The 15407-nt window shown below is 38.9% G+C and overlaps 1 protein-coding gene across 14 annotated transcripts in view; it reads right to left on the bottom strand.

Annotated features, from left to right (window-relative positions):
* The window catches only part of sei (potassium voltage-gated channel seizure), a 324051-nt gene that overhangs the window by 198405 nt on the left and 110239 nt on the right, over positions 1-15407 (bottom strand). For 12 of the 14 annotated variants that reach the window (XM_033474900.2, XM_076525504.1, XM_076525513.1 and 9 more), the window contains one exon: positions 3569-3719. In XM_033474900.2, coding sequence (XP_033330791.1) covers positions 3569-3719 — 151 coding nt within the window. The remainder of the gene's footprint in view (positions 1-3568; positions 3720-15407) is intronic. The other 2 variants (XM_033474886.2, XM_033474896.2) reach the window with 1 other exon arrangement.

The raw sequence follows: 15407 nt of genomic DNA, 5'->3' as shown, positions 1-15407 counted from the left end.
TGGCACAGAGCTCGTCTGTTCTTCAAAGTTGTTATTTTAAGAGTGGTTAGTATACACAGCGACACCCATTAATACTCGGACATCTTTTAAAATGCAATGACTTTTCTAGAAATGGATTGAACGACTTGTTTTTTAGATGATAGAAGGACCAGTCTACTAGACCATAGCGAGAATGCTTTTTAAAAATGTTTCTATTGCTTGAAACAACAAAAGAAAATAAAAACTCTCATTTTTATCTTTTTTATCTGAGCTTATAATGAAATTTTAATAAATGTGTTTTGTAGACCTCGATAAGTTATATGCATATCGAAAATTTTATCGAAATCGTTTAACCTTGGTATGAGCTGTAAACAATTAAAGATCGCAAAAGTCGCAGTTTTGTACCGATTTTTGACACTTTCGACGAATAAGTGTAAAAATCTGCAGTTTTTTAAATCTTTTAAGGCTTGTAACTCGACTTTGCGTTAACCGATTTCAATAAATTTTTCGGCATGCATATACTGAGATCTATAAAACGTATTTTTTAAATTTTCATTATAGGCTCAGATAAAAAAAAGTTAGAAAACTAGAGATTTTTATTTTGTTTCGTCACTCCAAGTAATAGCAAAATTGTAACAAAATAGTCTAGTCATTGTCTACTATACAAGTCCCTCAATCAACTAAAAAAAAAATTGAAATCGTTTAGTCCAGTTTTAAAAAAGTTGTTGCGTTTTAAAACGTGTTCGAATGGTGTGTAGTTATAGTCATGTCTGAGCATTGATCATCCTATCAATCGAGCAACAAATCGCAAGAAATTATGCTGCGTTTTATCCATCATTTGAATATGCTTAGCTTGATTGGGAGACCAAACAACCCTCGCATATTCAAGGTGACATAAAACTAGAGAATCTAAGCGTATGAGGATTGCTGAAGTCCTCGCAAAATCGGATAATGAAAGCGAACAATTTGTTGGCTTGATTAACAATGCCAGTTATATGATTAAAATAAGATAATGAAATCAGACGATAATGAAAGCAAACAATTTATTGGCTTGATTAACAATGCCAGTTATATGATTAAAATAAGTAGAAGATTAGTATAAGAATGATTAGTGTAAGAAAGTTTGTCATCGTAGTGGATTCCAAGATCTCGAACAGCATGAACTATGGTCAGTGTTTCGTCTTCAAGTTTGTACAAAGTGTGAAATATGTTACGATGGCGGTACATTCTCATCACGTGACATTTAGAGGTGTTCTGAAACTGTTAATACCCAGCACGGTACCCTTTAGATGAAATTATGGCTTTCAGATTCGGCATCGATTTTACTAACTTTTCTATAAAGTCTGATGGTATTTCTCGTCGCACCTCCATAAATCATTGTATTAATTTTTGGCGACGCTGTGAATGATGCGAGGATTCGAGGAAAAGAGAGTGAGCGTATCGTCCTAGGCCTGCTACATCGGAAGGACAGTTAAGAGGACGATATATAAGGTGTTTATTTTATTCTGACCATTGAAATATCTTCGCTATTTTTGCTGATATCTTTGCTTAGATCAAAGCTAAGAATATTATGCTTCATGCTTTTTCTGTCGAGATCATCCTTTTTCAAGTGGACATCATTGCTATTTTTTGCACGCTAACCCTTATGTTTCTTAACGCAGCCCTGTGGAACAGATCAAGACGAATTCAACGACCTCCGACACTGTAACCTTTAAATGATCTTGAATAGACATTTAAATGACATTCTGTGGCTTCGTCTAGCCTGTTTTGTGAGAAGCAAAATTATTAAATCTTTTCATTCAAGATCATTTAAGGGTCATAGCGTCAGAGGTCGTTGAATTCGTCTTGATCTGCGCCACAATGCTGCGCTATAAAAAGCAGGGGTTAAACTGCAAAAAATATCGATGATCTACGATACTTGAAAAAGGATGATCTTGACAGAAAAAGCACGAATCTTAATATTCTTAGCTTTTAACTGAACGAAGCTGTCCTGACATACCTTTTATATCAGCAAAAATAACGAAGATATTTCAATACGCAGAATAAAATAAACACCCTATATATACGAATCGGTGACGGATCAGGTAATAACAGGAAGGTACCCATTGTTGAGCAACAGAGGTAGCCGCCACAATTTCATCACGATTTTTCGGCGGCGATTGGCGAATGCGATATCGATCGAACATTCAATATAAAGTTATCTTTGATATCAAATTTCTCAGCATTTCGCAGTAAATGTTCCTTTCATCTATCGAAGCACATCCTACGATCCACGGTACCACTGATAACGTGCTAATCACCTAACTTTCCTCGACATATGTTAAACATCGTTACGCACATTATGACACCGTTTAATTTTTAATTATGTAAAAAAATTCTAAATCCAGCGAAACGTCATCTTATCCTGTACACGTTAACCTTTTAGGTACGGCTGCATTCTGCGCGAAGCTATTTTCCTGGACGGCAGATTCTGATATGTACTGTACAGAGTCTAATGCTGTATAATCCGTCTGTATATTGTTAACACTGTTTTAAATCGATGTGAAGACAAAAGAAATGTAAAACAATGCATAGGAAGATGATTATTTAATTCAAACGGAGAGCGAGTAAGCTACTAGATCGAGCCACTACAGGGTGTCCCAAAAATGCGTCGCAATCCAAAAGTGGCGGGTTCTTCAGGTCATTTGAAGCAACTTTTTCCTTTGCAAAAATTTTCTCCGAGGCACCATTAACGAGTTATTAACGAAAAACAGTGACCAATGAGAGGCGAGCTCAGCTGGCGCGAGGCGATCGAGCCAATGAGCGGAACTGGGCTTCGCGTGCTGGTTGACTGGGCCGCCTCGCGTCAGCCGTACTCGATTCTTATTGGTCACTGTTTTTCGTTAATAACTCGTTAACGGTGCCTCGGAGAAAATTTTTGTAAAGGAAGAAGCTGCTTCAAATGATCCGAGGAACCCGCCATTTCCAGATTGCGAGACATTTTTGGGACGCCCGGTATAGTGGCGCGTCGTTCAGAGAGATGACATCCGCGAAAGCCACTATAGTGGCGCGTCGTGCCTAAGATGTTAAGCATAATTTCTGCATTTTTTTGGAATGTTATCTGCATGTTTTCCTCCTTTTACCTGCATATGCTACATAAATCGAGAACAGCGAAAGTTCAGCGAAACTGGTTAAATTAAACCATCGTCTAATAATTTAACGCTAACTCGATCGTGATGCGTTCGATCTTCGCATTTTTGTGACACACGTACAAAATCCGCAGTAATCCAAACTATTTTAGTTTCCCGCACGCCACGAGCCCGCGGTTATTATAATAATTAACCGTGGCAGAACGCGGGAGCAGATTTTTCGCGAACTTCGAACAAGAATCGTGCCCCAGAGTTTCGCACGTTTCTGGTCGCATGTGTCGAATTCAACCTTCGAGTTGCTCGCGTTTACCCGCCCTTGAATCAAGAATAAGGCCGTAGGAAAATTACGATGCGGTCGGTATTGCACGCCGATAAATCCGGTACATTTGAATCCGGCCCGGTGTACAGTTTCGATAGGGTCGGTGGAAACAGAGTGAAGGAATAGATTTGCAAGCACTCACCAATTCTCGGAGGCGTCCTCGTCGAGGATGGTCCCGTCAGCAAGTCGATGAGGTAGGTTGGTCGTGGTTCTTGGTCGATTCCTGACCCTCGGCAGACCGACGACACCGGTCCTGGATAGGCCAGCCCGAAAGGACGCCCTTGCCCTGTCGACTGCTCGAGTCAACGTTATTGAATCTCATTAGTGATTGTTAGTAGAAACTGCTGAACACCACGGAAAATATATTGCGGAGAACTCTTAAGCCGCGCACACGATCATCGGACGATCTCGTCACCGCATAACGGAGAACCGCGACGAAAGTTCCTCGAACAATTACAGATACCGTACGCGATTGTTCATCGGAGTTTTCTAATTTTCTCTTTAGAAACTCGAGCAGCGTTATTCCGCGGAACTTGAGCCGTGTCCCACGCTATGCAACGCTCAGCGGGTGGAACTTTCGCCGTACGTGTCATACTTCTCGCAATATATTTTTCCTCGGTGAGCAGGGGGACTGGTCGAGCGAGTTACACGCGAGCGAAGTTAGTCGCTGGATTAAAGTTCCGGGAGCAGTGGCGAGGGATCGCGTCGAGGACACGGAAACTGGTCGAAAATCCGGAAAACTGTTGCTCCGCGAGCAAACTCTAGAAAGAAGAGAAAGAGAGAAGGAAAGGGAGAGAGAGAGAGGGGGGGACAAACAAATTCACGCGAGACTCTCTCTCGATTCATCGCCGATCCCTGGCACAAGATATCTCTAGCCTCTATGATCGCCGTACAGTTCTTTGATTTTGCGCCAGACCCGAGTCATTCAACTTTCCGGATTCTAGTCTTGGCAAAGATCGAACCGACGATCTGAAAATCTAGTACAACCTCTGGCAAACAGTTTCCGATCAGACGCGTCGACACGAAAAGGACTGTTTTAGGACTGTTGAATCGGATTATGTGAAACCATGTAACTTTTATTCGAAACACTTTTCAGTATCGCCAACGGTTTGCAGGATATTTGATTGGATCGATTTATTATTATAATTCTCTCTCTATTATAATTCTCTCCAATTGTCCCTTAGCTTATAAGCAAAAGTGGACAATTTGGGAAGAGGAGGTATTGGGTTGGCAACTAAGTAATTGCCGATTTCAGTTATAGATGTCTCTCACTCCCATTTTTATGATATCCGTAAATGTTACTTTATAAAATTATTATTATTATTATTATGTTATTTTTTATTATCCGTGAATGTCAGCAACTGGACAAATTGAATGCAGCGGTCAAGGAAAAGCGACCAGAATTGGTCAATCGTAAAGGTGTCATTTTCCACCAGGACAATGCTAGGCCGCACGCGTCTTTGTCCATTCGGCAAAAATTGATGGATATTGGTTGGGAATTGATGTTACACCCACCATATAGCCCTGATCTCGCGCCATCGGATTACCACTTATTTCGATCCCTGAACAACTCCCTTCGTGGTAAAACTTTTAATGATGATGACGCTGTAAAATCTCACTTAACTCAGTTTTTGGCCGAAAAGGATCAGACTTTCTACGAGCGTGGAATTTTCAAGTTGTCAGAGAGATAGTAAAAGGTCATCGAACAAAATGGAAAATACGTTACAGATTGAACTTCATTCCAAGTAAAAAAAAATTTTTTATTTCATTGAACAAATCGGCAATTACTTCGTTGCCAACCCAATACAATCATTCGAGCCTTGAGGCTCGTTTTCGTAGTCGCCGATTGTCAACAACTGTAAAAACGAGCCACAAGGCTCGAATAATCGTATCTCCTCTTCCCAAATTGTCCATTTTTGTGGACAATCTGAGCGTCAATTAGAGAGACATTACTGTAAATTGGTTATCCCGTATATTTTTGATTTCGTAACATTATAGCTGATGCCGAGATGAATTTAATAGCTTACTGCATCACATATTGGTATAACCATAAAATAACCTTGATATAATCAGTGGTTCATTTGTTTTGATTCGATCTTGATCTGATAATGAAAGAAAGCATTATTCTAATATAAATAAATCATATATGAAGTAGCCACTTGCTTTAATTCATTTTGCTTAATATTTTGGTTCGGCTTTTGCCTTGAAGATAAAATGATAATTTGGGACGAAAAAAGGTTGACCGTGCCTTTATTACATTATAATCTTAAACCTTGTAATAACTCTAATATACAGGGTGTCCCCGGAATAGGTGAACAAACTTCGCGATATCGTATTCTACATCGCCTAGAGAATGAAAAGAATGAAAAAAGGCCATATAAACATAGTTCCGGTAACTCTTCGTTTTCGAGATAAATACTTTTCATTCGCGAGAGTAGATTTTAAAGAATTGAAACTTACTTTAAAAAATCGCTGAAAATGACTTCCCCGTGTCATACGTTTGAAAAGTCCTGGTGTATTTCGAATTTTGTCATATGCCGTGACAATTAAAGCTTTCCGCATTGCGACATTGTTGGTAGTATTATTTGTCGATACTATTGATTATATCACTATAATTTGCTATTATCTCGAAAACGAAGAGTTTTCGGACCTATGCTTATATGACCTTTTTTCACCATTAGGGGATGCAGAATACGATACCGAAGTTTGTTCACGTATTTCGGGGACACCCTGTATACAGATTTATAGATTATCGGAATACCTGAACGAAAAGAGAAATAGAAATGTGTTCAGAAGTTAATAGCTAGTGGAAGAAAATCAAACTGCGAATTTTTATGTACAAGAAAAATTGTCCATGTGATCGCAAGAAAATCAAGTGGATTTATTTACAAAATCGATACAATTTTGATTTCGACCCAGTCATTTTTGTCAAAAATGCATAAAATGCACAGTAGAAATGAACGTAGATTTATATTATAGAAAGTACACCATAAAGGAAATAACATGTTTATTGTTGTCATTTTCTTTACATAAAGTAGAGGGCTGGTTATTGTGGGGTGACCAGTGGCAGTGCCTTTGATTTTGATTCCGAGCATAATTAACTTTACGTTTAATCGAATAAGAGCTATTAAATTTTTGTATTCTTTTACGATGTTTATTTTTGCATTTTACTCATCTATCTTGCTTATTTGAGCGAGTAAAAGAAATTGATGTCTTATTAAAAAAATATAAAGTTTATTACGGCCGAAAACAAAAACCTAAGACAGCAATTGGTCACTGCACAGTAACCGGCTCCACTATCCTTACTAAGCTCCCCTTGATTCCTCAATAAATTAACACTAAATAATAATATTTTCGTAAACAAATGTTTTTCGACAATTTCGTATCGACGTCGTCCGATCGGCAATTTCTTGCCAGGGTTAGCAGAAAACGTCCACTGCGGATGTCTCCCGGTGCAGAATAGTGCAACGAAAGTAGTGAAAATTGCGAAACCAGTGAGAGAATTCGTGGGAAGAGACTCGCGCGTGCAAGCGGATCGTTCAGCGACAGCTCGTAGTCGATTTTAATAATCAATTTGGTTCGCCGACGTCGTAGCCATCAGCTGATTCGCCCGCAGAGACTGAGGGTGGATTATCAGCCGGCAGGTGGGGGTGTCTATAGCTTCCTATACGGGGGTATAACATTTATTACCGGGTCAGGGTTAACTGTTAGGCGCGCCACACACGTCCACCAACTGTTCTGCGGCGTCATTCTAAAAATAGTTTCGCGAACACTCCAGATATAAAACGCGAGCACACGTTTCTTCTTCGGCATGCGTGTGCACGCGTGTGCCGGCGTGTGCACGCTTGTCTCCGGCATAGTGGACACACCAACAATGCCGAACGACCCTGGCAAACAACAGCGTTGCGACCGTTGCAACGGCACGAACGAGACTCCGAACGGGAAAGCCACCGATTTCCCAGGAAACTTCGATTTTCCGCGGCTTGAAGCGTATTCGCGGAAAAGCTGGCACCGGTCGGCGTGCCGGTCGTTCGAGAACTTCGGGAACTTCGAGACCAGCGTGCCGGGAAGACAAAGAAAATCGAGGGAACAGCCTCGGGGAAAGCCACTGGATCAATTACGGCCAGCGGGAGTTCAAAGGAGCCTCTCGATATGAATCTAGCAACTTTTCTCATAAGGGCCTGCTGTCCGAGGAGAAAATCTGCGCCGGATGTTTCAGCGATCATTTAGTCGGCATTAACGCATTGACTGCCACACCAACAATCTCAACATCAAATTATTTGCTGTAATCGAGTTGTAATTGGAAAGTTAAGTTGTACGGTAATGTCTCTCGAATTGACGCTCAGATTGTCCACAAAAGTGGGCAACTTGGGGAGAAGAGATACGATTATTGCGGTTCGTTTTTATAGTTACGAATTGTCAATAACTATAAGAACGAGTTGCAGGGCTCGAATAATTGTATCTTCTCTTCCAAAATTGTCAATTTTTTTGTACGCAATCTGAGCGCGAATTAGGGAGAAATCTAAGCGTCAGTTAGGGAGACATTACTGTACTATGACATCCTTGCGTTTCTCGGATTCTAATCAAATTAGGAAGCAGTAATAGATTAGCTTGAAAATTAATTCTCAAGTTCGAGCAAATAAGGTGTATGACATCCATCACTTTTTGAACATTTTTACGTTTCACGAATCTAATAAAATGAGGAAGGAATAACATAGGGTGATCCATTTCGAGCTTTAGAATTTCACATTGTAGTCATCCTGATGTCTGCCTATATTTATACGCGCAGTAAGTATCATCGATTCTAGCGCGACTTCCCATTTTTGAATTATGATAGTCGATAATGATCGGTCGGGTGCTGGAGCAAAAAGCAATTGATGCTGATTTTTCGAAGAAAATCTTCTTCAGCGATGAGCCACATTTTCAACTTTCTAGGTTATTTAATTAATAGATAATAAGCAGAGTTGTTAATAAGTAAATAAGCAAAATTGCTGTATAGAGGGTGTCCCAAAAGTTACTCAAAATCGAGAAATAAGAGATTCCTAAGATCATTTGAAGTAACTTTTTCCTTAGCGCAAATGCAATCCGAGGTTTTGTTTACGAGTTATTAACGAAAAACAGTGGCCAATGAGAAGCGAGATCAGCTGACACGGGGCGGCCGAGCCAACGAGCGTACGCAGCCGATCTCGCCTCTCATTGGTTACTGTTTTTCGCTAATAACTCGTAAACAAAGTCGCGGATTGCATTTGCGCTAAGGAAAAAATTACTTCAAATGACTTCAAGGACTCCTTTTTTCAGAAGTAACATAATTTTGGGACGTCCTGCATAGAGAAATGAGATTCTTCAACCTAATCAGTCACTATTTGGTGTGGATTGTAGTCAGGCGGCGTCACCGGTCCTTACTTTTTTGAGAATGATGAAAATCAGACAATAACAGTCAGTGGACTGCGCCATAGGCGCACGTTGACCAATTTTTTGCACGAAATCGATGATTTTGATCTGGAAGACACGTGATTCCAACAGGGTAGTGCCACATGTCACACTGCATGTGACACGGTGGAAGTTTTGCATGAAAGGTTTGATAGTCGCATTATCTCACGTTTTGGCGACATCAATTGGCCGCCAGAATCATGCGATTTAACACCATTGGACTTTCTTTTTGTTGAGATTAGACAAAGAGTCGTGTCTATGCCGATAATCCTCAGACGTTGGTGCGATTGAAAGCCAATATCCGTCGAGTTATAAGCGAGATACAGCGCGAAGTGTGCGAAAAAATAATCGAAAATTACAAAAATCGAATTAAGTGTTGCATGAGATCCAAAGGACGACATTTGCCTGATATTGTGTTCCATACTAAATATTATATCTAAATATAATTATGTCTAAATATTATATTGAAATAAGGATTTCAAAAAATCATGCAAAATTGTGTTTCATTTAAAAAAACAAATCCTAAAGCTGAAAATGGATCATCAAGTAGATTGGTGTAAAAATTGATTTTTAAATCTGAGGAAGTAATTCTGTCACCCACATATGACATCGCAGACAAGGTGTTAGCGTATGAATACACTAGCAAGTAACTTGCCACGTTTCTTGCCAGAGCGACAGTTGTGACACGTGTAAACGCCAATGAGATAGCAGCCAGCAAGTTGAACTAACTCGCCGCAGTTGCATTCAGATAGTAAAACAATATGTAAACGATATTTCCAAACAAGTGTAGCCACCTGTGCAAGTTGCTCTCGCAAAAAATGTCGCGAGCTACGTTCTAGTGTGTTCGCAGCTTTGAACACTTTAGAGACACCCAAAAGCGGTGAAAAGGACTGTTTCATAAATGTTCACAAAATTAAAAAAAAAGACTGTACGGATAATTAATTGAACATTTGTGTCATAATGTGAAATAACTTCTTTTCATATTCATTAATCATTAACACGACTACAAGATTTCAAAGAAGCCCACGACAAAAGATGAATACTGAAAATAATAATGATAAATACTGAACTATAAAATTTTTATTTACTGTCGTTTAGTTACAGTTTAAGTGCTGATGTTTTCTTAATTTAGCTATTAGGTCGAGTTATAAACAACTTCCGTTGTTTTATCAGACATTTATTTCACTTTTTTCTATTTATTTTTCTTCGTTTTTTTCTTTTATTTTATTTATCTTGAACCCTTATCTATTTAGTGGAAGCAGGAACTCGTTTATCCAGGTAATTCATAATGGGTAGATACGAACAATAGATTACAGCTAGCTGCAGCGGAAGTTATTTATGACTCGACCTAATTGTTGCTTATGGAAATAAGTGAATTAGCTATGTGTTTCAATTGTGTAAACTTTCATTTTGGTAGTATTAATTTTTCTCGATTTACATGTCATTTAATATTTCCGCTTTAATCCTTAATGTGTAATACACGGAATTCAGTAATTTAATTGGTGCCATCGTGTAGGATAAAGTCTTAATTTTATCATGTAAACACAATTAGGATTGGAATAGTTACATTAATTTTTATAATTATTGATACCACTGTACGTTGTCTGAATTTCGTACGAAAATATCTTGCAGTACCGGAATCAAGCTATTTCAAAATTCGATTAGATTGTACATTGAATATTTGTTTTTGTACATTTATGTTTGTTATTAACAAATGTCATTTAAAAAATAATTTTATCAAATGTTCCGTATTAACAAGATCATATATTATTACAAAGCTTGTTGTTAACCAACGATTGTTGTTAATCTGTTCTTACTTAGTCCTTAATCAGTTTGCATTAGTTGTTAATTGCTGCGAAATTGGTTTTAAAGCATCTATATTTAATAGCTGCGTCCTATAACTGCAACTATTCAGATTTGTTCGAGAGAAGTTTTGCTAATTAACGGTATAACAAACATGTTTATTTTGAAAGTGGCGTAAGTCGCTGTACTCAGGAAATTAATTGCGGGGCTTAGTGTAAAAGAAATAGAAACGTGTGATAAGTGTGTGTGTGAAGTATTGTTTTGAATTACTTTCAGTATTTTTAAAAAAGTTGTGATCACTGGACTTATTTTTATAAGTGCGAAAGAATAGTGCAGTTTTGTAAATTATATTATAGTGATAACAATAATATAATAATATAATAGAAATGGATCCGTTATACGCTGGATCTCGTCCTATTTCTTCAGCAAAATACAAAGACATGATGGACTTGCTTAATTATATACCCCCAATATACCACAGTTATTTTAAAAATTTGAAACAAAACACGATTTCCGAGGACTTAATCACTCCTATTGATGACGAAAATTAAATTGAACTGATGTATTTTCACATAAATTACTTATACTTATGTTTCAAAATGTACTAATTATTTTTGTATTTTATGAATATTAAAATAAAAAATACTTAAATCAAAGCTTTATATTAAATATGTTCATGGTATAAATTATTATTATATATGTAATTTATTCAACAATTTTAGTAAATCACTGTCCTTTCAAAACATCACTTCAGTAAAATACGTCGGACAAAATTAATATATGTCAGTCATTTTTCTAAACTATTTATTTTGAAAGTGGCTCAAGTCACTTTACCGTAATGAAAAGTGGTGATTTTTTAATGTTTATACGAAATTATTTATACTGAGAAAAATATCAGTATCCTGAGATAACAAATACAAGTAAATCTTCTCGAAAGTTAGCATCCATATTTTTAAACGTGTTAAAACACAAACCCTTAAATATATCGACTTAAAAACAAAGTGACTTATGCCACTTTCAAAATAAACGGCTCATATATAAACCTTAATTATAAAAAATGAAAAAGAAAAAAGAGCCAAAATATGTGATGTTAAACAGAAAATATTTCTGTACCGCTTCTGGGTGCTTTCTCACTTGTCGCAGTCGTTCCCAGACAACGGAACAATATGTAAACGATATTCTCAGTCGAGCAGACCCGTTCACCAGAAACTGTGACAGGTTACACAGCAGCGTATCCGCAGCTTTGACGGCGCGGCGGGTTGATTACAGTAGGAGAAGCCGGTAAGCAACGATCAGACGCTTTGGTATTTTCAGTGTGCCGCACGAATATTTAATCCGCGCGGTGACATAGCCGCGTAAACACGCCCGACAAATGGATCGTCCGTCCCGTCCATTCATCTATTAAAACGACCGAATGCACGCGCGGTGTACAAGTCCAATTGATTTAACCCCGCCCTCGGCAAATGTTATTTTCCCGGCTTCAGCATTTCGATTTGATCGAGCGCCAGCGCGGCTCGTCGAGAGCGCGCGAAATTTACGTCGGCGGCGAGAGCGCCGCGCGAAAAGCTCGGCCGCCGAAAAGAATCGATTCCCCTTGGAAAATTTCCGCTCGCGCCGGCGAGAAAAGCGAGAAACGCGATTCGATCGACGGGACAGCTTGTACGAGAACCCGATACGGGCCGGGTGTACACTTTCCCTGGCAGTGACACGCTCGGAAGGGAGCGCGCGATCGAAGCTCGTCCGCGCGGAACGTGACACGCGGAAGGACGTGCAAGAGAGTAATTCGAGAATGGCGCAGGATATCGTTGCGCGGCTCATTATGCGGACAAATCTGACCCCGATCTCTCCGATTCTAATAATCTTCGCCACAATGAGGGGCGAGGAGGGGGGGGGCAGAGACAAGGGGAAAGAGAGCGAGAAAGAAACGGGTAAAGAGAAAGATAGGCTACATGTGTGTGTTACATGGCCCAGTTGCCAGCGGGCCGGCCCTGAATGTCGGCGACGCTGTCTTATACCGATCGGTGCAGCAGAAAATAATGATCCTCCAGCTTAAAAGCCGCAGGAAACTATATGCGAGCGAGGCACGAAACGTCTTGGCCAGGATATCGTGTCGAGCGTCAAGTGTTGCTGCGCGTCCCCGTCTTCTCGGCCCGAGACTCGTCCTTCTGTCGTCGAGGGGATTGGACCGGTTTCGGTCGGACCAAAACCGTCCCCGGACTTCCGACGGATCGAGACACCGATAACTTTCCCTCTCATTTTGCCACCTTCGATCAATTTTAGCGACGATTAACCCGCGACGTACCATTACCTTCGCAATCACGGTGATTCAAATTTCTTCGATTCGAATAATTTCCTACGAGCAGCATGAGAACTTGGTGTCACCGATTTGGTTGCAACTTCATGCACTTGCATATCTCGTTTTCCTGTTTATCAATACACAGGGTGAGGCACAAATTAACCCTTTGCACTCCGCTGTCCTCTCTCGTGGGACATCGTAATTCTAGCATATCACTCGGATGTCCCCTCTCGTGGGACATTGAAGTTTATTAGTGATTACGGGGAATTGAGTTATTTCAGCGCAACTTTTTGAGACATGCATGTTTCCCTGAAGTTTCCTCTTGAAATGGCACAAGAAATCAAATCAAAATATAGTAAAATTACTAAGATATATACAAGAAATGTCAGCGGGTTTTGACGCGAACGTGAGAGGCGTGCTCACGACGGTTCGAGCACTTCAAAGACGCCACTTGAAAAGAGCGATAAGGCAAGTTTGTAGAAGAAAGATCGGTATGCGAACATAGCACGCACTGTATAGTGAGACTTATAATCATAAAATCTGGAGGAAAAGATTTTCAAAACGGTATAGATAGATCTAACGAGTGAGAAGAGAGAAATAAATTGTTTGGAAAAAGTTTTTTTGGTAAATATTATCTTGTGCGTTAGTAATAACAATTAGAAATTTTCAACCTATGTATTTATTCATATTTTTTATTAGATCAATGGTAAAACGTTCAAACACGAATGAGTCTCATGACACAAGTAGTAGTGAAGATGAGCTCCAGATAGACGTTTATACAGATATGTTAGAAGGACTAACTGTAGAAGGTTTTCTTTTACCTTTTCTTTTTCTTCGTCCAAGCAACAAGGCGACGAGAGAAAGAGTTCGCATAGATAGCGATTACAACAACAAAACAAAATTATAAAAAATAAAATATTGATTTTTTTGTAAATTTCTCGATTTCAGCCAAATTCATATAAGTCCAATATCATTATAATATGTTAGTTAGTTCCAAAACCATACTAAATAATACGAGGGTCTGTAAATGTCCGTTTCTGCCGAAAAGTGGCGCTGAGTAGCTGATAGCCAACGTCCAGAATGGTTCGGAGTGCTAAGGGTTAATACCCACGATTTTTCAGCCCCTTTCGACGGTCTGAGAAAGAAATATTTCCTATCACAGTTAGTTAGTATTTAACAGAGAAGAAATTGCAATTCTTTAAATTTAAAAACAAATTGATTTTCAATAAAAAAACAAGGTCACCGTTATATTTTTAAATGCAACTAGGTAATTTTAATTTGAGTGCATTGTAGGCGACGTCGAGACGAATTCAACGATCTGCTACACGATGATCTTCGGATGATATTGAAGGAAAAATTACCATGAATCATTTGCCATAATATTTGGTTTTATATAAATTTTTCTATCGTTTTATGCGTTAAGATCTAAAATTGAATAAATTAGCATTTGTAATGTTTACGTTCATTTGTTTATGTTTATATGCAAGGCGTTGGTGTTACGTATCGCTGAATTATTTCAAATATCGTGGCAATCGATTCATGACAATTGTCATGAATTGACAATTCATGACCTTCAATGTCACCAGAAGGTCATCATGTAGCAGGTCGTTGAATTCATCTCGACGTCGCCTGGGATGTTATGAAGTTAAAATTACCTAGTTTCATTTAAAAATATCACGGTGACCTTGTTTCTTTATCGGAAATCGATTTGTTTTTAAAATTAAACAACTGCAATTTCCTGTCGGTTAAATACTAATTAACTTTGATACGAAATATCTTTTTGTCAGACCATCGAAATGGGCTGAAATGGGGACTAATTTGTGCCTCGCCCTGTAGAGGGTGGGTGAAAAATCGTGAAAAATCGGCCAGGGCATAACTCTGCATGCAGAAATAAGTCGAAGAAAAACAGTAACATTTTTTCATTTAAGACTGCGTTTTCGAGAAAAATAAGTTCAAAGATCCGTCAGGTTTGTACGGCTTGTACTATGACGAGAAGTAGAATTGGTATGCGATGGCCAGACACGCCACTTGATTCCTATTCACTAGTATTATTTCTTCAACCAATATTTTCTCGCAAACGGAACCTTAAATGAAAAAGTGTTATCCTTTTTTCGACTTATTTTTGCATATAGAATCATTCGCTGGCCGGTTGTAATACAATGTAACACAATCTCACTTACCCTGTACACTATTAAAGGGGTAGACATTCAATTAGTTTTTATTGTAACGAAATTCTGGGTAACTGATGCTCACGAGCTGCCGTACAGTGCTATCTTTTCCGAAAACGTACTAATTCTTTGTCACATTGTAATATACACGGTGTCATGTAACTGGCGGAACAACCGGCAGAGGCTGATTCTACGTCAAAAAATAAGTCGAAAAAGAAAAATAACATTTTCTCATTTCAGGCTCCGTTTTCGTGGAAACTGAGTTGTAAGGTGCGGCTTGTAGT

Source organism: Megalopta genalis, chromosome 12 (genome assembly GCF_051020955.1).
Source record: "Megalopta genalis isolate 19385.01 chromosome 12, iyMegGena1_principal, whole genome shotgun sequence".
NCBI classification, from domain to species: domain Eukaryota; kingdom Metazoa; phylum Arthropoda; class Insecta; order Hymenoptera; family Halictidae; genus Megalopta; species Megalopta genalis.
This window is presented reverse-complemented; position numbering and strand designations above follow the sequence as displayed.